We start from the raw sequence: 23,137 nt of genomic DNA on the forward strand, positions 1-23,137 counted from the left end.
TGACCAGCAGGAGGTTGCAGGACTGCTGGAAAACAGGCGCACAACAAACTCCCATACTATTTTGCAATATAGCCCTGACATCTTCTGGACATTAAAGTTCTCCTCATTCCTTTTATGAGTGCCTGTGTTCTATTTTATTCTGCCTTGTTAAGTATTTGCTGCAAACAAATTGAAACTAGAAGCTTATAAATAGCAACACATAATAATTGTCATTTTAAACTAAACTAGAGGTTTTCCCCTCTGACAATGGCCAGAAGCTATAGAGGAAGGTGCACAAATAACACCCAAAACACACAGAATAACCAGTCTAAAGGGAAGGACTCTTCTCAGCTGCAGGTGTTTGTTTTATACCTAAATCACAAAAAGTTACATGTCTTGTGTTTTAAATCTCATGCAGTATTCCTGCATTTGTTCTCATTATTATTTAAATGTCTAATGCTTTCTAGACTCAATTGGACTCAATTATTTCTTCCAGCACTGGGTCCTTCAGGTTACTTACAGGCACTGTGAAATTACACATTTCTTTTCCTCCTCCTTGCTTTCAAACCCACCAAACACTCCCTGGAGATAAAGTCCCTTCTCCACTCATTGTTTTAAATGCTTTCACTATATCCTCCTGTTCATTGCCAGTCTCAAGCCTCAATCCTGTGAAGACTTAATAAGTGCACTTATTATTAAACCTGCTCATGAACCCTCATTCACCAAAACACAAATTTAACAGTCCTCACCTTTTCTGTAGATTCAAATGCTGACAATCTTCTTCCATCTGTTGATCCCTTTTCTAGTTCTCTTATCTTTGAGATGAGGGGACAAGCATCATCAGCAAGGGAGGTGCCACTGTAACCTCCTCCTTAGTATTTTCTAAGCTTCATTCATTCCCCTCTTCCCTGCTGCAGCTTAATAGTGGAGCTTGTTTTCACAACTACTGTTGCATAGTGGGCAGATGCTTCCACAGAACTCTGGACTCTCAGAAGTCCAGGTCTTCTCCCCAAGTGGTTTTAACTAATTCACTTCTGGTCCTAAATTGTTTCAACATGCTGCTGTGCATTCTTAAGCAGCTGCTCCTTGCGGCATGTATCCCACATGTGGAGAAGCTATCCATGTGATAACACTATTAAGCCGATAAATAAATATTACCGTGCAACTCTGACAGAAAATCCACCTCCCCCAGAACATTTTCTGACACTCATCTCTTCAACAACCTCAAAAAATACCCTTTTAAAAGTCACATTGTCCCAAAACCACTTTTTCTCCTCTCCCACCTCCCCAAATAAAAGGGAATTCTACCAACTCCCAGGCAAAAGCTCTGCTGCTGGGTTCTAAGCCTCACCCATCTTATACTTTTGTACCATGTCACATTACAACATCTTTCACATTGTCTGGTGAAAATTTGTGACCGTGCTTTGAAATTTATCTGGATGAAAGATGCTGTAAGAATGCAAGATCATTATCCTCTCACTTGAATATGTTTTTACTTTCCTTCAGGTCCCTAAATGATTGGTGGCGGGGTGCTGAACTGAACTACAGTGCGGCTGTATTCAGGGACTAGCACGAGCTCATTTGGTCCAAGGGGGAGTGATTTCCACAAACACTAAATGGATTTCTATGTCTAAAACACAGAATTCCCCACTATAGCTTTAAAGCATTATTAACAACAACAACCCCACAGAACACCAAAACAACAAAGTCGTCAAAACACGTTCTCATACATGTCAACTAAATCCTTATTCCAGGTGTAAAAACATCAGAAGACTTTATAGTTTGGCCCTAAATGTAAACTCACATGCTAGTGTACCGCCCATGAAGAACTAGAAGTCACTCCTCAAGAGCTTGTATGGCTACTGAACATGAAAATAGAGCATTTGGGGGGCAAATTAAGGGCAAAAAAGGTCTGGAAGGCTGCAGGGACAAACCATGACAACTCCCTGGAGACAACTCCTGGTCAGCTGCTCTGCCCTTAAGGAATGAGGTCTAGAAGCACCTGCGTTAGCTAGGAGGAGAGACAGAAAAGTCTGCAAATGGAACATATCAAACTATCAGCCCGGTGTTCAAAGAATGCTCTATCAACCCAGTCCAAATTCACTGGATAAAAGCAGCTTTGCAGCTGTCTGAGCAATCTGCTAAGAATATAAAATTTCAGATGCAAGAGGGATACTCAATTTTTCTGGTGTTTAAAAAATAAGAAAGGTCTTACGCATAATGTTTTACAACCTCTGACACTATCTTACTGGGGTGATAAACACCACGTTTTGCCTCTGGTTTACAAGACACTAGACTCGGGCTACCCAACGACAAGCAATAACAGGATTCACATCGAGTTAACATCCATTCACCCCTTTTCTTCAAGGGGCCAGGCAATGATCTGGTCACTTTGTGCTCATTTCTTCACAGAGCTGTACCCCATTACAGTGCCAGCTATAGGAAGCTATACATTTAGAAAACAGATTCCTACAGCAGTAGGAAAAGATGCAAGTTTAATGTATGCATTTACACACTGTCACTAAACATCTTTTTAATTAGCTCTACCAAGGCTAAATTTAAATCCAAGTGTGACTAACGTGCTCGCAATGCTTTGGCCTGTTTCTTAAATGAAAACATCAAAACCAAAACTGTAAAACTAATGGTTTCTGCAGGGCTATTCTGCTTACAGCATCTCAGTCCAGTTTGCATGCTGCTTCTCCTAGGCTTTCCAATGACACATAGCCACATTCCTTGCCAACACTTCTTTAACCCAACAAGTGACCTAGATCTTCTAGCATTCAGAAGGAAAAGAGCAGTTTCTTTGCAGAGCAAGCTGATTTTTTTTGTTGTTATTCCTTTCACTTATTTCTTCTTGAAAAAGCAAGCAAGGTACCATCCAGCGATGTTGGCACCAAGACAGTTCAGATGCTACAATTCAGGGAGAACCTCTACCAAGAACAACAGTTTAAAAAGGCATCCTGGCTATCAGAGGAATTCCCGGTGGATATTAATTATAGCACAGGATGTCGTTATATTCCTACATGCCCCAGGTAAACCAAAACTGTGCCAAATGTAAGTTTTTGTACATAAGTAGGCTGGTTGTGAGACCGCCAGAACGCAGCCACAGGCAAACAGTGCAAAACCAGAGCAGTGTGGTCCCCAGCAACATACACTCGAGAGGCCTCCCTTGCCTCTTGCTGTCCCACTTAGCAGGAGGATAATTAGCAAGAGATGCCTCTGCACAGCCCCGTAGGAAGGGAGGCTGCTGACATCTCTCTCCCTGCTTCCGTGTGGCCTCGAAGGAGCAACCGACAGCCTCGACTCGGTGTTAATAACACAGCAAGATTAAAGCGCTGCCCTCCTGTCACCCTTGGACAGCTTGGAATGGGAGGTTTTAAACTCAACTGAGAGCATGACACTGTGCTACAAAGCCAGTGACCCTTCTAATTATGCATTTTGTACTCTGAACTGGGCAAGTAAGAGACAGTCACCTTTCAGACTTGCATTTGAAAACTCATAATAAGCTCAGGTTTCATTTTTCAATGTCTGTTCGACACACAGCCTTCACCCAGCTGATGACCACATCCAAGAGTGCTATGTGGGATGTCCCTGGAGCAGAGATCTGTGCCTGAACCAGGAAGCAAGGAGGAAAATATTCCATAAGAAGGTCATTAATAAAGGCTACGATGCTATGGTACTATTATGCCCACAAACGAAGGAAAGGACAGGAAGGAATAGCCTACTCAAAACCAAAGGGCAAGCTGCATGAGACGCCAAGGCTTTTTGTTTTGGATAACTATGTACCCGTCTAGAGGTAAAATCATCGTTCCCTCTGAAATCTCCTATGTATCTTCTTTGTGGGTGTCCAGCAGTGGACAGGCATCTTCCACCACGCAAAAATCAATGTCACCACACCCCACCTTTCTTCCTTCTCCATCTCTGAAACAGTTCCTCGGATAGAAAAGCATTAGGAGTGGGCAATAGTGCAATCTGGTTTCTGTAGAGATCCTGTCAGCTCCTTGGGAAGTGCTTTTCTCCTTCTGCCAAACATACAGTCAGAACTACACCCTGGCCTTAGTCTGGGCAGTCAGGACAGGCTGCAGGAACCGGATTTTGGTCTAAACAATCTGATTTAGCCAAAAGGGACCAACATATGCTATAAATCAAGAGTCAAAACAGCAAGCTGCATTGAGGACAGAGATCAGCCAAGCCCTTGCCTCTGCGCTGCACAGGAAACTGCATCTGACCAGACCCGAGAGTGAGATAAAAAAGAAATCACAGAGGTGGCTCAGAAGGGCACATAGAAGGGCAGGAGCAGGCCCAAAGAAAATTGGAGGTTTTTCATGTTCCAAAAATGCTGATCGTTCCAGGCACCATTTAAATCTCAACCCATACTTAGGAGGATGTCAGTGTTGGAAAGAAAAAAATCCAAACTAACATTTCTTTTCTGACATGTTGTTCAAGTCAAATAAAAGGTTATGTTCTAGGTCCTAACTGGGATACAGATTAGTTAGACAGACTTTTTTGTAATGTTTTTCTGACTGAACTCTCCAACATAAGCTTCTTGCCAATGTATGTGACTGTAGAGGTGCCTAGAAGCCAAATTTGTGGTCATATGCAGTGTGAGACAGTCATTCAAATACATTATTAAATCATCGCAAAAGTCTCAGAAAAGGTCATTATCAATATCAGTGCTAAGAAAACACAAAAATACTTAATGACAGATCTGTTACTTTTCAGCTTTTCCCATTTCAGAATTTTGAAGGTATTTAAAGCACCCTTCTACAGCAGTTTGTTAATAGTTTTGGAAGAACATGTTCTGCTATATGCTCAATGTTACAGCAATGAAGACACCATGAGACAAGTAAATTTTTCAATCAATCTCTGTCTGAACAAACCTCAGAGCCAGAAGTTCAGCTGTGGCCAAAATAAGAAAGCAGAAAGAAAAAGGCATGTATCTCAAATCCGCTCTAGGCACACAACCAATGATTAACTAAACCAGGCAGTGCTGGCCACGAGGGAGCATAGTATTTCTCCGTTATCTGGATATTTAGGACTCAAAGAGTGGTCTGTGTCATCTACCGTAGAGCAAGGAACTTGATGCTTAAGGACTAGCTCTGAAAGCTCAGCAATCACTTAAGATGTGGAGATAGAGTCTCTGTCCATATCCGCAGAGCCTTGGGGGAACTCCCGTTCCTGGCTGTGTTTCCTGTGACCTGCCCCAGTAAAAACTCCTGAGTCTCTTCCTCACTCCTGCCTGGATAAAAGGCTCCGATAGGAAAACATCTGCAGGCATTAGGGAGCCCGAGCCCCTCCTGGCTCAAAGGCTCATTTCTCTCTGCTTCCCTCAGATTGCTCCAGGGCTGGACACGGGTCGCCCACCCCTCCCTAACCCCTTGGAAGGGTGAGATAAAGCACTCCCGCTGCTTAGCAGGGAGGTCTACGAAAGTCATTTCACAGCATTTAAAAACTTCTTGTTTGTTTTTCATTTTATAATCTTCTTGTCCATCTGCCCACACCACACCCATGCCTTTCACTGCTCATTTTCTGCGGCACTGCATCCACTCTGTTCTTAGGCCACTGCTCCCCCTCCTCCAGTTCCACACCAACATTGTCTAACACCTCTTTGCTAGTTTTCTCCATCCACTTCTCCATATTGCACTTCCCAGTGCACATTCAGACATCTGCACAAATTCCTCCGCCTCCCTCCTCCCCACTCTGTTCCTCACTCCCACCTGCCTTTCTCTGGCTGCCTCTAGAACAGCAGCTTCCAATCTTAAAATCTGACAGTGGCCTCTTTGCATACAGCACTGGGAGAGACCAGCACCACTGTCTATATTTTATTATCCAAGGCTTTACAGCCAAACCTATTGTCATCAGCCTCGGTAAGGCTATGGGGGACTTCCACTACACAGTTCTCCTCTGCAGCCTGTCTTCTCCGGACTCGTCTTCATCTTTTACACGCAACCAGCTCCACCCAACCAACTTCTTTCTCTCGGATTATACATCTGGATTGCTCCTTTGCCACAAAGTCCCACATTTTTCCCTCAAAAATGCAACTTCCATATCAATGATCTACCTCAGTCCTTCCCTTCACTGCACATTTTCTTGCTCTTATATTTCCTCTTGGCTTAGAAACATACAATTGGAGGATGCTGTGTGCTGTGGTCAAAGGAAGTTACCTTATAATCCTCTTCACCAACTGATCCAGCTCCAATGTTGATGCTGTTGGGTTCTTTGCTTCCTTCACTCTTCCTGGAACACCACTCCACTACCTCACTGCTTTGATGATTTGAAACATTATTCTAACAATTTATACATTGATCTATAGCTTGTGTGAATGGCTCTTTTTCCTTCCCTCATGATTTTTATAGGTATTAATCACATACTCCCTAAACCTTCATTTTGTTAATTTAAGCTATAGTCTTCAGATTATACTTGGACATATTCCTCATTTTCTCGATGATCCCAAAAGTCCTTTCCTGTCTTCCAGCTTAAATCGACTCTCTCAAAAATGATCAAAATTACAGACTGTGAGCCAGGACACTCTAACAAGGGGGTTCACACTTCCCATCTTCACTGGCAATAACTTAAACCAACAAAACATCACATTTGCCTTTTCTATTTTGCATGGTGCTGGTGGCTCAGGTATCCTGTGATTGACTAATACACCCAAAGTTGGAAGGGACGAGGACAACAAAATATCCTATAGCAGAAATTTTAATTTGTTCACAAACATCCCTTTGCATTCTGTGCTACTTAATTTCAACCTACTTCTGTTACATCCATTCTGAATGCCAGCCTGTAGAACATTTCCATTTCCAGGTGTTTTCTTCTTCTGCCAGACCACTGGATTTTTTTTTTCAGCATTCTTCTGCTTTTCTGTCACTGACCCTCAGGAACACACGACAGCAGACTGAACCATGCAGAACTCCCACAAGCACCTGCCTCCAGACCAACAGTCCCTCTTTCAGCTTCACAGGTCCTTCACTGACCTTACAATTTCTCACTCTCTCCAGGGACTAATTTTTTCAAGTGATTTCAAGAGTAAACTTTCAAACAGAGTAAATCTGCAGCCTTTTTAAATCCAGAAGATCAGTTATCTTCACAAGAGAAATATCTCCTCCCTACCCAGATCACACCTCTCCCACTCCAATGCAGGCACCACGTTTGCTCTTCTTCAGTCATACAAAGTTATTTCTGACTTGACAGGTGAATTAAAAGGTCCTTGCTGCTCAACTATCCTTTCATACACCAGTTTCTTTGCAGTTCTGGGCCAGACACTAGCAGCTGCCCAGTGTGGGCACACATCAAGCTCTTAGGCAAACACAAAACATAAAGACGTGAAAGTTCCATCTGCCATCATTACCATCAACCTCCAGGTTCACCTTTGTCATCTTTATAGAAAACAGGTAGAAATGTATCTATTTTTTTGAGTTACATGTATATTAACTTTAATTTCTATCTCGTTCTGTCTGTGAAACATACTTTTGTTGTTGTTGTTGTTCTCATACAGTTGACAAACTTTTAGATATTTGTTTTCATTTGCCTTCTAAGCAAACGCCTGACTTTCAGCAACTCCCATTTTAACTCTTAGACACAGCTTTCTCTGCTGACAAGAGCTTTTCTCTATTTGCCAAAACCTAACTCCTAAAAAACCAAAATTAATCCTTCTTAGAGGATTATTCCTGCAACCTTCTCCAAAAGTTTTTTTCCCTTATGCAAACTGAAAGTCAAGGTAGCATTTGCCGTTTTGACTCTCAAACTTCCAAGCTCACACATTCAGCTACCTGAACTTCCTGCTCCAATTCACCAAATGCTTCCCCCGGTCCCCAGGTGTGCCACTGTAAAGCTAAACATCTCACAGACCTGCTCTACTTTGCTTTCTACAGAATTTAACCCTTTCCTGGAAGCCAATTTAAAGTAAACCCCACTGACACAGCATCACCTCTTACTGGATCAGTCACATTTGATGAAGGAATCAGCTGGCAACTGCATCTACTGCCTTGGTTCAGTTCTTGTCAGATGTCAAGACCATTCATCCAACTGGGTAGCCTTAAAGCACCCACCCACTTGCCTCTTTTCTATGGTCAACTATTTTCTTCCTGCCTTATCATCTCACACCACTCATTCTTTTCTTTTTCCATGACTACAAGGCCCATTCTTCTAGCCCAAGCCTTGGTGCACCTTCAGTGTATGCAACCCCTGGCATCTGGCACGCACACAACCACCAGACCTGTTACCTTCACTAGAACGGCCTTTTTTCCTTCCCCCTCTTTCTTCAATTTTGTCCACTCCATATTTCAGCAACTGCAATTTAACCTCCTTCCACATCTGTAGTCCCAGCCCTCAAATCCTCCAGTTCCTCTTTGCGAAGGACCCCTTGAACAATTCTAATTTCTACCATGTGAGAACTGCAGGAGTTTCTTGCCTCTTATCCTTTCACTTCTCCAAAGGACCCCACTCACTCACTCATACCTCTTGTACCTTTTACCTGCCCCAGTCCTACTACTCTCCTAGACAAAAGTCTCTTTCAGTCTTAAACATTCCCCTCATCTCTCTGCTTCTCCTCCTGCTGCCTTTTCCTTTCTCTTTCAACTAACTGTCTACTTTTCAGTTTACTGCTTACAAGAAGCTACTGACTGGAGTTCACCTCTTCCAACGCTGTTCATGTTGTCAGCATACTGCCCTTGGCAACAGAAATTCAGGTGTTTAGCAGCTGATCTACTTTTACAGCCACTGCTTTACTGTTCTTATCTGCTGCTGGCTACGGTATGATTCAGCTTGTCTCTCTTTCATTTCATGGGTACCTGGCTGTCAGTTCAAGATCAAAAAACCCCAGAGAAGTCTAAACTCTTCACCTCTCTTTTCTGTTTTGCTGTCTTTTATTCACAGACAATAGCACCATCCTGTTTGACACATAGGGTGCCAGCCTCCCTACAGGCTGTCTTTACATCCTCAGAGGTAAGCCAAATCTCATTTTTCAGGTTCTTTCTGTGTCATAGTTTTAAAATACAACCTTCTCTTCCTAGTCACGTCATTAAAATTTCTTGGTGCATTCTCAAACCTTCTATTCCAGTTATGCCTTTTTCTCTAGCCTGACGTAATGCTACTCAAACTGATGCTGAAAGCCTGCCACAGAAAGCATCCTCCTCATCCCTACTTCTGAGCACGCCATCCACCTGTACAAATCTCTACATCTCCATCCTTGTCACAAAAAAATGTTAGGCCAGGTGTCTCAGTTTCCATGGCTTGTCCCCAGTCTCCACATCATCTCCCTCAAGATCCTGGAGACACCAAACCACACTTTTTTAACACAAAATGCCTTCATGCTTTCTTTTGTTGGACCAATTGTGTCTGGGAGGTGTTCCCTCCCAACATCTCCAGCAGTAACGTTTGCCTTTGGAAGTCTTGTTACGACTCTCTATTGCCTCGATGTCTACAAATAACTTCAGAAACATCAGATTGTTGCCAAACTGATACCCCAGACTCGGATACCGACCAGCAGCTGAGACAACATGGGTACAGACAAGCGACATTTCATATTCAGTCTGCAAGTTCTTTTCAGACAGGACAGTGCTTTTGTGCAGCATCTATCACAATCATGAGCTGCTACCACAGCTTTTAATACTTCATAACACTCTAGTGACTGAAGTCTAAAGCTTCTCTCAATATTTAGTGACAAAAACAATAGCTACGATTGCCATCCTTTGATATCTAATATTAAATTTAAAGCTAAGGAATTTGGTATTTATACAAAAGCTTCACACTTGAAATTTAAGAAGTGCTGATGACTGCATCAGTCACAGCCTGTTTGTCTTTTGCTTTCATTAATTGTCAAAGTTTGAAACACTAGAAAGACATTTCTTATTTAAACAGGCAAGTGTTGCCAGTGCTTAATCTGTAATCTTATGGTTGGCTTTTAAACTGACCATTCTCTCATACCAGAGCCAACTATTCAAGGAACCCTGGATGCTTTCTTCAGATCAGGAATTTTAAGAAAGGTTTATTAGACTTCTTGAAGCATAGAAGATCTAAGTTCCTTCACTTACTGGTACCTCTGCAAGAAGTTACTAAGCAAGATTTCAAGCTTCTCAGTACTTAAAGGAATTTGTAATAAAGCCCAACTCACTTAAAATGAACAAAAACTTTCATATTCCTTTCAACGCGGGTTCTACGAAATTTTCAGTTAGAGCTGCATTTCTCTCAGACACATCAAATAATTTACCAGCTAATGCTTTTCAGCTGAAAAGCCTCCAAATCACTCTAAAAATGCAGCATCACTAAGAATTAACCACTGTGGAACCGCTGGACCACCTCCCTGCTCCAACATCACACAACTTTGAACAGACACGTCCAACATCCATGTTTTAAAACACCTGGGCCTCTCAAGCCAGAAGGACCTTGACCTGCACCAAGAAACAGCAGCAGCTCAGTAACCCAGAGAAGGTCAAACTGCCAAGTGGAGCTTTACAGGACACAAACTGACATAGGAAAAGAAACTTCTTAAAAAGGAAATCCAGACACACATATAATCAGTAACAAAGTTACTGTATTTGTGACAAGGAAGCCTCAATACTCACTAATGTGCAAATAGGTTGTTCTCACACTCTTCAGTTAACCTTGAGTCTTCAACTTAAGCCTGACTTAGAGCACCAGCAAAAAAATTAAGACCGACATTGAGAAATCCATCAGCTTATTAGTTTAGTGCTATGAATTTCAAAGCACAGAAAAAACATTAACATCATAAACCCCTATAAGCTCCAGATTAAAGAAAAAAAAGTCACCTCATGACAACTATAAAAGAGACAATTAGGCTTTTCAAAGCAAAACAGCTGGGGGCAGGGATGGCTGTTCATAAATAATGTTCTGGGTTAGAGGCTATTTATTGACTTTAGGACCACAGCGAAGCAATTAATAAAACAAGATCACAAAAAAAGCTTAAAATACTTTATGCTCTGAAGAGCTTAAGGGAAACAAAACAGCCCATACATTTAAAAATACTTTTAAAATAATTAATATGCATGAGATTTTTTGCTCATGAAAGGTGCCAGCCTGGAAGCTGAAGTCACCACAAACTGATGCCTGGAACAGGTGTGGACTTGCGACATGTTGCCTCCTTCCCCCACAAATGGCTCCATTCTGACCTGAAAGCACCAACACCAGCCCCAGAAAGCTCAAAGTCACTTCCCTGACCTTGCAGTCCCTTGTCATTCTATTAAGATGGGCACTATCAGCTGCGGGATGATCTTATGAACACAACATGCACTCTTCCCTTGAGAATATGAGCAAGACCTGGCAAACTCCTCCTACGTACAAGGAGCAACACCCCTGAAACAGGAAAAAAAAAAGCTACTTTTCTAAAGTACATTTAAGGGACACAGACATGCTCAAAATGCTCCCCACCTCTTACACAAAACCATCAGCTGGGAAATGGACAGGAGGTCAAAAATACTTTCTAATATTTTTCCTGGTAAAAACAGGAGGCAGAGATGGGAAATCTGCCACTCAAAGGAAGCAGATTTGAAATTATCTGTTCTGATGAGAACTCTATGTACTTCTTGGAAAGACGGGAAGGGGAGATTCTAAGCACTATTTGTATGCAGAATACAATTTGCCTCCTTTTTTTTTTTGTGGTTTCAGCACTGCTGCATTGCCTTATGTCATGGAATTTCACAAGAAAATTATTCGATATAAACATCAGGGCAGTTTTAAGTCTTTACAATACCAACCTGGACACTACATCAAAGCAAGTTCTTACGTTATTGCCTTTGATCCTGAAGAAAATGTAGAAACATCACAACACAACACGGAAGTTCTACCCACCTCCTGACCATCTGGCTCAAACTGCCACAGCTGCACTGATTGCAATGAAGTGAGGACACTTTAATCAGCTGGGGACTTGGCCTGACAACGGTGCAGGCATCAGCAGCCGCCAAACTGAGAGCCTGTGCATTTCAGCTCATTGCACTTACCCCTAAAGCCTTCGTGCTTGGAAATACCTCTGAAAAACAGTACAGAGCAGTAATTCCCGCAGAAAGGCAGACAATTAATTTCTCACCCAGCTGAGAAAGCAATATGAAAATAAGACCCAAATCTATATTCACTTAAGTTTTGAAGAAGTTTCTGCTGACTTTTCAGAGACCTTCATTAGTCAAAACACCAAGACTATTTGTTTGGGAGACCTGAGACAGGTTCCTAACAGCAGAAATGAGACACAGCCACTCCAAAATAATTGACAAATGTTCAGCTTCTCAGGCCATGAGCTAAATCCTTATTTCTGCACTAAGTACCCTCTGACCCACAGCTACAACTGGTCAAATCTTTTTTATACATCAAGAAAAGAAGAAGAGTCGACATAAGGAGAGAGTCATTTCAGATGATCCAGACACATGACTTCACTGCTTTGTTTTGTTTAGTGGTTTTGTTTGTTTGTTCGTTTTTTAATAGTGAGAGCAGCCAGTGCTAAAAGTTAATATCATAACAATCCGTGTAGAATTCAGCTCCCTGGAGCGGGCTCCAAAGTCCATGAACATCCATCCAAAATGCCACCGCGCTTTACTTACCCCGAGCCATCTTGCTCCCTTGTTGGCAGCCTGCTGGATCTGCACTCTTTTCAGGGTGACATGGTAAACAGCTCCTTCTTCTACTTCTTCACCCCCATCCTGAATTGTGCTCTGCCAGGAAAAGGGCAAAGAGAAAAAAAAAGTAAGAGAGAAAGGAATATTTTCCCTCCTCTGCTAACCACAATCTATACCAGGTGCTCTACTGCTTCATGCAGAGCTGAGGGCAGAAGATGGGCTGCACAAAGTAAATACAACAATCAAAGCAATACAGAATACTTTTAGATTGAGGGAACACTGCAGATATTTTTGGCAAGCTGTCCTTTCCTGTGGTAGCGAGATACCCTGACTTTCCATTTAACTATTTTTCCTAGACTAGCACATATTTTAAATAGTTGTATAAACTCTTTTCTAAAGCAATAGTTTGGTTTTGATTAGCAGTCTTGTCTTCCCTCTCCCTTCCCTTCCCTCCTTTTTTAAAGCAATTAATCTCTTTGGCCTTTCATTTATGGAAGGAATTGCACTTTTAAAAACTGTTGAACTACTTAGGCAAGCAGCCTTCAAACTTTGAAGCTAACAGCATTTGAAATACAGCAACCCTTTATTTCTTTTGACAAGAGGGATCTAAAGCGCTTGTGGTTTGCTTTTCCAAAACCTATTATTTCAAGCTACAAAAAAACTTTACAGAATCGAGGCTTTAAAACTCACAAATAATAGAAAGCGGATGAAAAAAAAAGTGCAACGTCTTCCAAACTTTAACCGAACATGTGCTGCAATGACTCCTCATTTCCAAGCTTATTAACCGTACAAAAGAGCACAAGCTGCTGCAACGCGAACAGAAAACACGCATCTGAATTTCTCCGAGGAGTAAACTAACTTCCCTCTGCGGAGCACCCTCTCCATCCCCTCGCTGTCAGGCACACACACACAGAGTTTCTCCCGAAGAGAAGCATCTCTCGGAAGCGCAGCGATGAGGCAGCGCGTTCCCAGCGGGGCTCCGGGACGCAGCGGCCGGCGCGCCCGGTCACCCCGCGGGCAGGGGAAGGGGAGCGGGGGGGACGGAACACCCGTTACCATTTTAGCTTTCCACAGCAATTTCATTCTCGGTGCCTCCCCGGGCGCCTCGCCGGGACACGCCGCCGCTGCCGCCGCCGCCGCTCCGCCCTGTCAGCGGCCGCCGCCGCGGGCCGGGCCGGGCCGAGCCGTGCGGCCCCTCGGCTCCGCGGCGCGGGAGGGAGGGCGGGCGGCCCCGCCAGGCCCCGCCTCGGCCCGGCCCCGCCAAGGGGCTTCCTGTTGATCGCGGGCAGCCCCGGCCGACGAGTCACGGCGGCTTCTCTCGTCCCTACTACCCGGAGCCGCGGCTCCCCGGGGTACGCTGCTTGAGCCGCCGCCGCGATGGCCCTGGGAGGGGGGACAAGGTGCGGAGCGTCCTGCTGGGCTTCAGCGGGGACGGGGAGCGAAGGAACCGCCTCCTCCCTCCAGCCATCGCCCCGGTGCAGCCGCGCCCCGGCGCCCGGGCACGGTGAGGGGGCGGCGGGTCCGGGGGCAGATGCGGGAGCCGCGGGCCCCAGCCTAGCCCAGCCCCGCTGCCTTGGGGCTCCCTGCCCGCTGCTGGGGGGCTGCAACTGTTCTGCAGGAAGAAGAAAAACAAACAAGCCAAAAAAAAAAAACCAAAACAAAACACAAAAACACCACACCCACAGAAAAAACAAAACAAAACAAACCCCACACCACTGCCACAAAAGGTAGGAATGTTAAGCCCGGCTTCATTTTACAAGCTTATTTCCACAAGCTTGAAAGTAAGGGAAGTAAACGTTGTAGTAAGCCCCAATACAGCTGACAGGGGTTTAGGGTGATGGGAAAGTGGAGGTATGGCGAAAAGCATTGCCCTGTACAACTGGCATCAAGAAACAAGCCCTGGCTATTTTCACCCATCTCGCCTCAAGAGAATGATTTCCTACTCAAGAAGAAAAGTTTCTGATACTGATTCTGTAATCAATAGATTATCGTATTTCCTACCTACATCTTTACACAGACTAAACCCACAATATCCTTATTTTTCTTCTGTGGGTCCCTTGGTCACAGCCAAGCCCATATGAACCATGATCATCATACCCACACACAAGCGCAGGCTGCAGACACCAGCATGCTAACACCAGGATCTCAAAACACCTTATAAAACTAACTTAAGTTGCCTCTTTTTAGTGCCTTAGTTACCTGGGGGTTTGTTTTGGACTTAGAAATCAAAGCAGAGAGGAGCTGAGTGCACAAATTACTGTACAAGCCAACGAAAGAGGTAAGAATTGAACCAGAGGGTCCAGAGCTCCTGAACGCCAGCACTAACAGTGACTGTATTAAGATGTTGATACACAAGTGTCAGCACCAGTTACCTCAGGAGCTCTGCTGGTGCAGAGACACTGTTAGAACTTGCAGCTGTGAACATGAGGAAGCACATGAAAGCAAGGAACATTATTTTAAGCGACGAAACCAACGTTGAGCTGTTGTCATGGATGAACTGATCTGATTATTTGCCAGGCTGTGCATTTAGTTTCTTCGTGTAATACTGAAGTTATCCAGAATATGCTGAGACAGATACAGGCTTTAATAATCTGACTAAAATGTATTGTAGCATACAAAGTAAAGTCCAGCTTTCCCAAGTCCCTTGGCTTCTCCTGTAAAACTGCACAGACCATTTTGAATGCTTTAGATTTTGCAAACTGGTTTTCCAAACCATAATTTTTAGGTGCAAAAAACGGAGTCTGCATTGAATTCATGTAGCTAGCCCAGCAGGCAGGCAAGCAGTTTCAGAACAAATTGCTATTGAACAGGACAAACATCTGTTAGCATATGAAAATGGATACCCAGCTACAAGGAATTTAACACCAAAGCCAAATAACTACTCTGTATTGAAATAAAAGCTTTATCGTGGTATGATGTTCTGGTGCCACAATAAGTGCACTAGTATTACTTTGGATGGCAGTCAGCAAACCCTAGCATTTATTTCTAACTATTTCTTTAATAAGAAGAAAATGGGATTGAGTTAATACAGTGGGAAGGAGCATGCTTATTTGGCTCCATTTAGCTTGTCGAATCACACATTTCAGATTGAATCCTTAGGGAACACCTTATGGAAAGACAAGCTCAGGACTTTTCACTCAAGGTAAGGCACGAACCCTCTCATGGATGATGTTTCTGAATTTTCTTGGTCACTGGCAAGTGACAGACAGAATGTCCATCAGTGAGTGCCAGATGAACTCATCCAGTTTAGCAAGAAGCAAAAAGCCACCCTTTTTATTAATTAGATTTGCCATTAGTCCTACTGAGAGCTAGACTGAAAGCACTTGTGAAGGTAGATATACTTAGGGGGCAGCTATTTCCCAGATGAACAGATTTCTGAGTGAGCCTTGAGGACGATACATGTACAATGGAATGTTTGGTTCTGTAGTGTCCTCAGTCAGCTGACCCAGGAGGGAAGTATCAGAATTAGCCTGAGGGAATAATTCATTGTCTATGCTGAGTTATTGCGCTTTACAGATGAAGCAAAAAACCTCTCCAATATTAAAAACAATCTGTCTTTGTAGAACCTTCTATATTTACTTGATTGAAATCTTAATCTAGTTATGTTGTTTACTATGCCTTAAATTAACTTACATGATTAAGCTTCTAGAAACTGTTTCCATTAACTAGTTTAGCTGCAAGGGGAAAACTGCAAGATGGCCAGGACAACACACAGTGCAGCTTAGTTTGGAAAATTAATATTTTTTTAGCCCCTACCTAGTAGGCCAGTTCAGAGAAGCACATAAGCAGTAGCTTTACTTCAGCATTAATTTAAAGCTCTCACATCAAAGGAACTAAATTCTGAAGTTTCCTTGGTGAACTAGAGCCTGGACCCTGAAATCAAAGTGAATTGCAGGTTCAAACCTCCATGGGACCAAGTCTTCTCCCCATGAGAATTACATCAAACACTGCATTGCAAACAGCCCAGCAAGCACATTTTCCATAGATTTTCAGTGGAAAAGTGTCTATCCAAATCCTCTGCCAATTCTGATTTTGCAGTTTTCTAGTTCCTTGAAAGTCTCACTTAAGAAAAGGGTGTTTGTAGCTTGGGGTGGTATCTTCACTAAAGCAGCTGAGAAGGGATGGGACGGTGTTTTCCAACATAGCATGCTTTCCTTAAGCCACAGTATGGGGTTGCTCTCCAGCTAAACAAAGAGGTCAATTTAAATATACTACCTCTTTCGACAGCCCTTGTCTGTATTTATATCATCAGATCCTGTAGCTACAACGAAGCTGTTACATGGAATACAAGAAATTTCTCTCAGACTAACAGAATCTTGCAAAGTGGATGAAACATACAGTACTGACTACAAATTTAAAGGAATGACCCATTTCAACTCCATATCTTGTAATTAACTTTTACAAAACCATATATATATTTATTTGGCCTTTTAGAGAGAAAGGATTATGGTCAGTCTAGGCTCCTAAAGATCTACCTTACATCCAAACACTGATTATTTAATACTGGAAAGGGAGAAAAGCACATGTAACATTTTACTTCCATTTAGTTGCATTGTCAGACCATTACGTGGTGTGCAACCACTTATTTGAGACCAAGAGACAGGATCAAAATGCACAGGAAAACGTGAAGACAAAGCAGGCTCTGATTAATCTAAAATATGTTCTGTAAAGATTTCAAGGACCAAAGGAAGCATGAGAAAGAATAAGAACAGTCTGCAACTTTCTTTAGTAGAACTGCTGTTCTGGTCTTTTAACAGACTTTAAACACAAATCCCATCTATTTCAATGAACCAGACTCATGGTCAACGTTGTGTTAAATAGTTGGTTCTTTCCCAATCATGTTCACATGGAATAACTACATTCCTGCCACAGTCAAGCCCTGTGTTTGCCCTTCCTACTGAATCAGAATTGTTCCTCTAACACATCTGAGCACGTATTCCCTCCCCCTCGCAACAACAAAGAAATACAAATCCACTTGTGAATGCAACCCTACACTTCTCACCGGGAAATGTTATATAAGAAAATACTTTGAGGTCTGGAAAGTTCTCAAACTGCAGATCATTGACCACCCCAACAAGAACTTGCCGACTGTCCACAGAGAAATAAGTTAGTCACAGAGTGATGATTTTTCCTTGTTTTCAGCTGTTGCTACAGCTGGCAGGCAGACTCTGTCATGAGAAGACAAAGCAAAAGACCTATAAACCAGCTGGAAATGAAGAACAGGCAGTCTTACTGCCTGTGCTAGGGGCCTATCAGACAGAGAAGAGGAAACAGAAGTCAGAGACACCCAAATAAGGAAAATATTTGGGAGAGGAAAGAAAAAGGACAAAGTAACCAGGTGATGTAAGAGTCATCCCAGATAGCTTCTCCATGAGAGAACGGCATCACACAGCCTAAAAGGGAAGAAGCCAGGTACCAGAGATCTGCATGAAATTAGTGTCCCTGCAAAAGGACGCTTAGGGGCTTAGGAGGAGATAGGAAAGAAAAACACACAACAGTGTCTTTTTTTTTTTCCCCCCAAAAAATGGAAAACACTCCTTGCATTACAAAAAAATGTACGTTAGGCCATGCTTTCAAGATGTCCCTTTCAATTGCAGTGCCAGCTCAAGCAGTTTCTGCTCCTTGGCGCTTGATTGCACCAGGGGCTAGAATTGCTTGCATGCTGGATATGCCAGACATATCTTAGCAACCATGTCTTTGCATTAAATGTTTTTCCAATATTTCCTTTTTTTTTCTTTTATTTTTAAGAAGCAACGGCTACCACCTCAAGGGTACCACATATACATATGCAGCTGTTAACTGGAAGAGAGGGTTCCACAAGACTGTCTGGTCACCCTCTAAAAATAAAGAATAAAGCCTGTCCAAAGAGACACACCTGCAATGGATAATGCATTAGAAGTGCACGCCTACAAATGGAAATAAAGGCTATTTCATTAATTATTATTCGCCTGGTTTCTTTATAACCACATTTAGTTCTTGCTTTCCGTTTGTGGCATAAGCCCTCAATTTGGTAACTAACAGGTGCTGCAGACGACAGTTCTTGAAGTTGAAGCTATTTTTAAAAAAATCATGCGCAGAGCAGCCACAAAAGCTACAGAATTCAAAAACTGTAGAAGTGCAAACACAAATCAGTTCTATATTGTGTTTTAATGACTGTGGACTCTGACCTGTAGCTTGGCTACACAGAGCCCTTTACCAGAGTTCCCTTATGAAAATCATGTGGCAGTATCATTACATTGTGCACACCTGAGCTCCTGCTTTCCACTCAGTTACACAGTTAGTTTGGCAGGGAGTGGTTTAGATCTACTTTGGCATTCAGTGTGCTATAATCTCATCTATGCTGGAGGTCCTTAACAGCACAAAGCACCTCCCAGGCACATACCTCATGCATCCCTCAGTACCAGGGCAATACTTCTCACACTCTGTGTGCTGATGTAGAGGGTAACAGAGGTGAATCAGGCCCTCCCATCCTCCTCATTTGAAAATAAACTAACTGGGAGATTTGTATACTTTAAATGAATGAGACGCACTGACACTATACATCAGTCAGTAAGAAAAGTCGTTGGGATCACAAATTAAATTGGAATTTCAAACTACTAACTAATCAAAGCAAAAGAAACATTACATTACGTGCTGTATGTCTGACCTTCCACTGTCTGCAACCATTGCACTCCCTACTCCTGTGCAAAAAGGGAAAAACAGTGCTCCCGATTCTACTCTGAACTGCACTGAAAGACGTGACAATGTAGTAGCAGCTCAGTAAGGAACCAGATACACAGGTTCATCATAATCTGGTTTTGTTGACACTTGAACTAAATAAAGGCCTCCAAGTAACTGGAAATATTAACCAGCTTCATTGTAAATGTAATGTAGTTAAGGAAGCGCATCCAGCCTTCCCTTGACCTCTCATTTCCCATGTGATTGCAATTAGATAGGCATGCACTGTTTCACAAACTGTGCCGTTGTATAATCTCAGATCCAGGTAGCATATCCCCATCGAGAACAGCAAGTCCTTAGAGTTCCATTTGTTAAGACTTCAAAGCAATGCTGCTTGCAAAACCATGGGCCATCACCGATGAAGAGCAAAACCACGGTTCACATCACCAGTGAACAGCAGCACCTGCAACATCATACAGCGCAACAATGATGGATTTTATGCTCTGCCCCTGGAGCCTTTTGCATCAAGAGGATTTTAAGTCATGCCAGTGTATCTCAGAGGTCAAAGAGAGTCTCTGCTCTCATACCTGCTCCCTGCTCAGTCTGCAGAAATCTCTCTTGGGTCTTTAGAAACAACCTGTAGGAGCAGAGACAGCAGGTTCTCAGACTTTGAGTCTCAGTCACACATATTGCAAAACACACAGAAACTTTTCTTAGGCCATAAGTGCTACACAAGGTCTTAGGTTCCTTTTCCAGCCCCATGTGTCCCTGCTGCTACAAAGCAATCTCTCTCTCTAGTTTCATGTTGCATAGCTGCTCAGGTGCTCACAGCAAATCCTCTTGACTGCACCGTTCACCAGCTTTGAAGGAAGAAAAAAAACCCTGAAGTGCATGCGGAGTAGGTGGTTTTCTAAGGCTCATAGCTCAGTCAAATAAAAGCCAAAACTAAGATACTTCATAGCTATGGCTATTTTGATGCCAAATTTTAGCACACAGCCCTCAGCTCCTCAAGCTGCAGAGCTGTTCAAAAGAAGGCAGCAAATGTCTTTATGAAGGGGAAAAATAGTTTCCCACTCTCCTCATACTCACACATGGATGAAATGTTTTCACTCAAACTTTCCAAAAAATTCACCTTTGAGCAGAGTCCAAGGGCCTCATTTGAACAATTTTAAAACTTTCTGCAAAGAATAAATACTTTAATCCTATATAAAAAGAGCATTGCTCAATTACAAATTTGATTGTGGGTAATTCTCCTGACGTCAGTTCAGTTTCTCCCAATTTATATTGTCATGAGACCAGAGTCAACCCCAGTGCCTACGCAGAATGAAAATTATTACTCCCTTCTTCAATGAAAAGTTAGGGAAGACTGTGAAGAGAAAGCTAATATATCCAGCAAGCATTAAATATCTCTAAGAACAGTGACAAAAATAACAGCACCATAAAAGAGCAGACCAAAATGCCTAAACCTTTAGGCTTCATACCAAAATCTTTGTATCACAAGGTGCATGAAAAATGGTAGAAAGAGAGAACTCCAGAGGCATTCGAGGTTGAAGAGGACAACGGCTCCCTATCAGTTCTCCATGACCACATGGAGCTGGCCCTGGCATATGGCAGAGCTCCAGGACAACCTGGTGGCTTCAGGCACATGGAGATTTGGACCTTGCAGCAGACCCTGCACCAGCACAGCCCACGTCTGGCTCAGCTGATAGCTTGGGCATGGAGTTACACCTGAACGGACTCTGGTTGCGTGAGTTTTCTACCTTTTCATGATAATTCAAGCATATCTATCTCCAAAAACAAAGGCAAATACAATGTCATATGATGATGCCACTCGGTAATTTCTTTGCAAAGATGATGGGACAAAACAGCTGTAACAGGTCAAGGGTTTAGGCCTGAAGAGGCTGTGACCAAAGCGTTCAGACACTGTACAGTGCTGGAAACAAGGTCGTCCTGTTGAGATCACGGTTTTTAAACAATGGGAACATATTCCTTTGTCTTATGATTGCTTCACAGAGGAATAGGCAAGTGTGTGTATAAAGGAGAAGACAAGGAGACGGAGCTCACAGATTTCTTCCTATTTCAAGGAAAGCACTGATGTTCCCGTCTTTTACACAGACATACACACACACTTCCATTTGGCTCCTCAGTATTGTAATGACCAGGTTTTCTGCCATAGCTCCTAGACAGCATCATAAAATTAATCCAACAAACACGCGTTAAAAAAAAAAAACAAAATCTTACAGACCTTGTGATATAAATGGGGCGTTTTGTTTACACCAGCGGAAGTCAGAAAAAGAAAACCGCTTTCCTGATTTGTGAATCAAATGGCTCTCGTACACAAGTGTCACTCAGAAGGTTGCCTTCTCTGTGTTTTGCACCTAACTAAGGCTTAATTATTAAATTGGTCATAGCAAAAGCATGTATTGGGTTGATTTAGCAAAATTCTAATTTTTCCTAGTTGCTTTCTCATCTCCATAAACAGCTGATTCTCCATAAGAATCTTTTTACTTTCAATACATTTACAAATTTGTTATTTATATTTTTGGCTAGTTGGTACTGAATTCTCCCCCTCACTCACAAATTACTTGCCACAGTTCATGGTCTTTTCTAGAAAGCTCCACTTTCCAGAATAAGAAATTTACCTGTTTGATTACAATGAGCTCTCAAAACTTCCCATTTACAAACATAACTTTCTTTTTCCTTTCTGTTTCATTTTGCTTTGGTTACAGATACACATATGCCTTTTATGACCCTGTTAGAGTTTGTTTAAACAGTATAAATCTCTGTTGACTGTAAGTCTTTTTCATTTTTCCTCTTAAAAAAGAAATATTTCCTCCCCTAGAAGTCTGCAACACTCTGGTATCCTTCAATCCAAGCATCCACTAAGCTGTCTGGGCTTAATAATTCTATTGGAGTGTCTATTATTTAGGATATGGGAGTATTTCCCACTCGATCTGGGGCCTCCCGTTCCTCTGAGCAGACTTTTGCCAGCTAGCTCTGTATTTATATCTAACTAGTTCAAAGCCCAAGGACTTTGTTCCTCTCACCCATTGAGTTACAATCAGATGGCATGTCTCTTGACTCATTTGCTTCATGCACACATAGCTTCCAGAAAGAATAAATGAAGAGTTCCAATTTAAATGCTGTTCTTACAGCAAACCCTAGTAATCACGTTTTCAACAGCACAGAATCACAGAATTGACTGGGTTGGAAAAGACCTCAGAGATCATCCCCAGAGTCCAACCCTTTGGTCCAACTCCAGTCCATTTACTAGATCATGGCACTAAGTGCCATGTCCAATCTCAGTTTAAAAACCTCCAGGGCCGGTGAGTCCAGCACCATCCTGGGCAGCCATTCCAATGCCTAACCACTCTCTCGGTAAAGAATTTCTTTATAATATCCAGCCTAAATTTCCCCTGGCAGAGTTTAAGCCCATGACCCCTTGTCCTATTGCTAACTGCCAGGGAGAAGAGACCAATCTCTATTATCTATGTCAGAGATCACAATTAAAATGTGCAAAAGTAACTCCATATCTTAGGCTTAAAACATGAAGAAAATCTGCAAGCAATCTTGAGAGCTGTGAATCGCAAACCAAAGTTTTGCATTTCTGAACGTTGTGCACCAACACAACACTCTTTACCTCTATGAGGTCATTAAACTAACAGGGATAAACTGATCACAAGTCCTTATATTACCATCATAGCACTCTTCTGGATGCTGAAGACTGTTGAACACCGTGGACAGATTTCTCAGCCAGATCTAAAATGAATTCTTGCGAGTTTTCATTGCACTCTGTGCAATTCTTTGGTCTCAGATCGCAATGCTGTTAATCCAAGCCAACAAAGGATTCCCAGTAGCATAACAGAAAACAGAACATAGGCTTCAACTGAGCTCAGAGCAAAGATGTGAGAAAGAATCTCATTTTCCCATTGGCTTGG

General features: G+C 42.6%; 1 protein-coding gene across 1 annotated transcript in view; it reads right to left on the reverse strand.

Annotated features, from left to right (window-relative positions):
* The window catches only part of RGL1 (ral guanine nucleotide dissociation stimulator like 1), a gene marked incomplete at both ends in the record, with an annotated part of 73,143 nt that extends 59,518 nt beyond the window's left edge, over window positions 1-13,625 (reverse strand). Inside the window, 2 exons of the mRNA XM_080348753.1 lie at window positions 12,528-12,638; window positions 13,599-13,625. Of these exons, the coding sequence (XP_080204879.1) occupies window positions 12,528-12,638; window positions 13,599-13,625 (138 nt within the window). The remainder of the gene's footprint in view (window positions 1-12,527; window positions 12,639-13,598) is intronic.
* Window positions 13,626-23,137: the final 9,512 nt, after the last annotated feature.

Source organism: Nesoenas mayeri (genome assembly GCF_963082525.1).
Source record: "Nesoenas mayeri genome assembly, chromosome: 8".
Lineage (NCBI taxonomy): Eukaryota > Metazoa > Chordata > Aves > Columbiformes > Columbidae > Nesoenas > Nesoenas mayeri.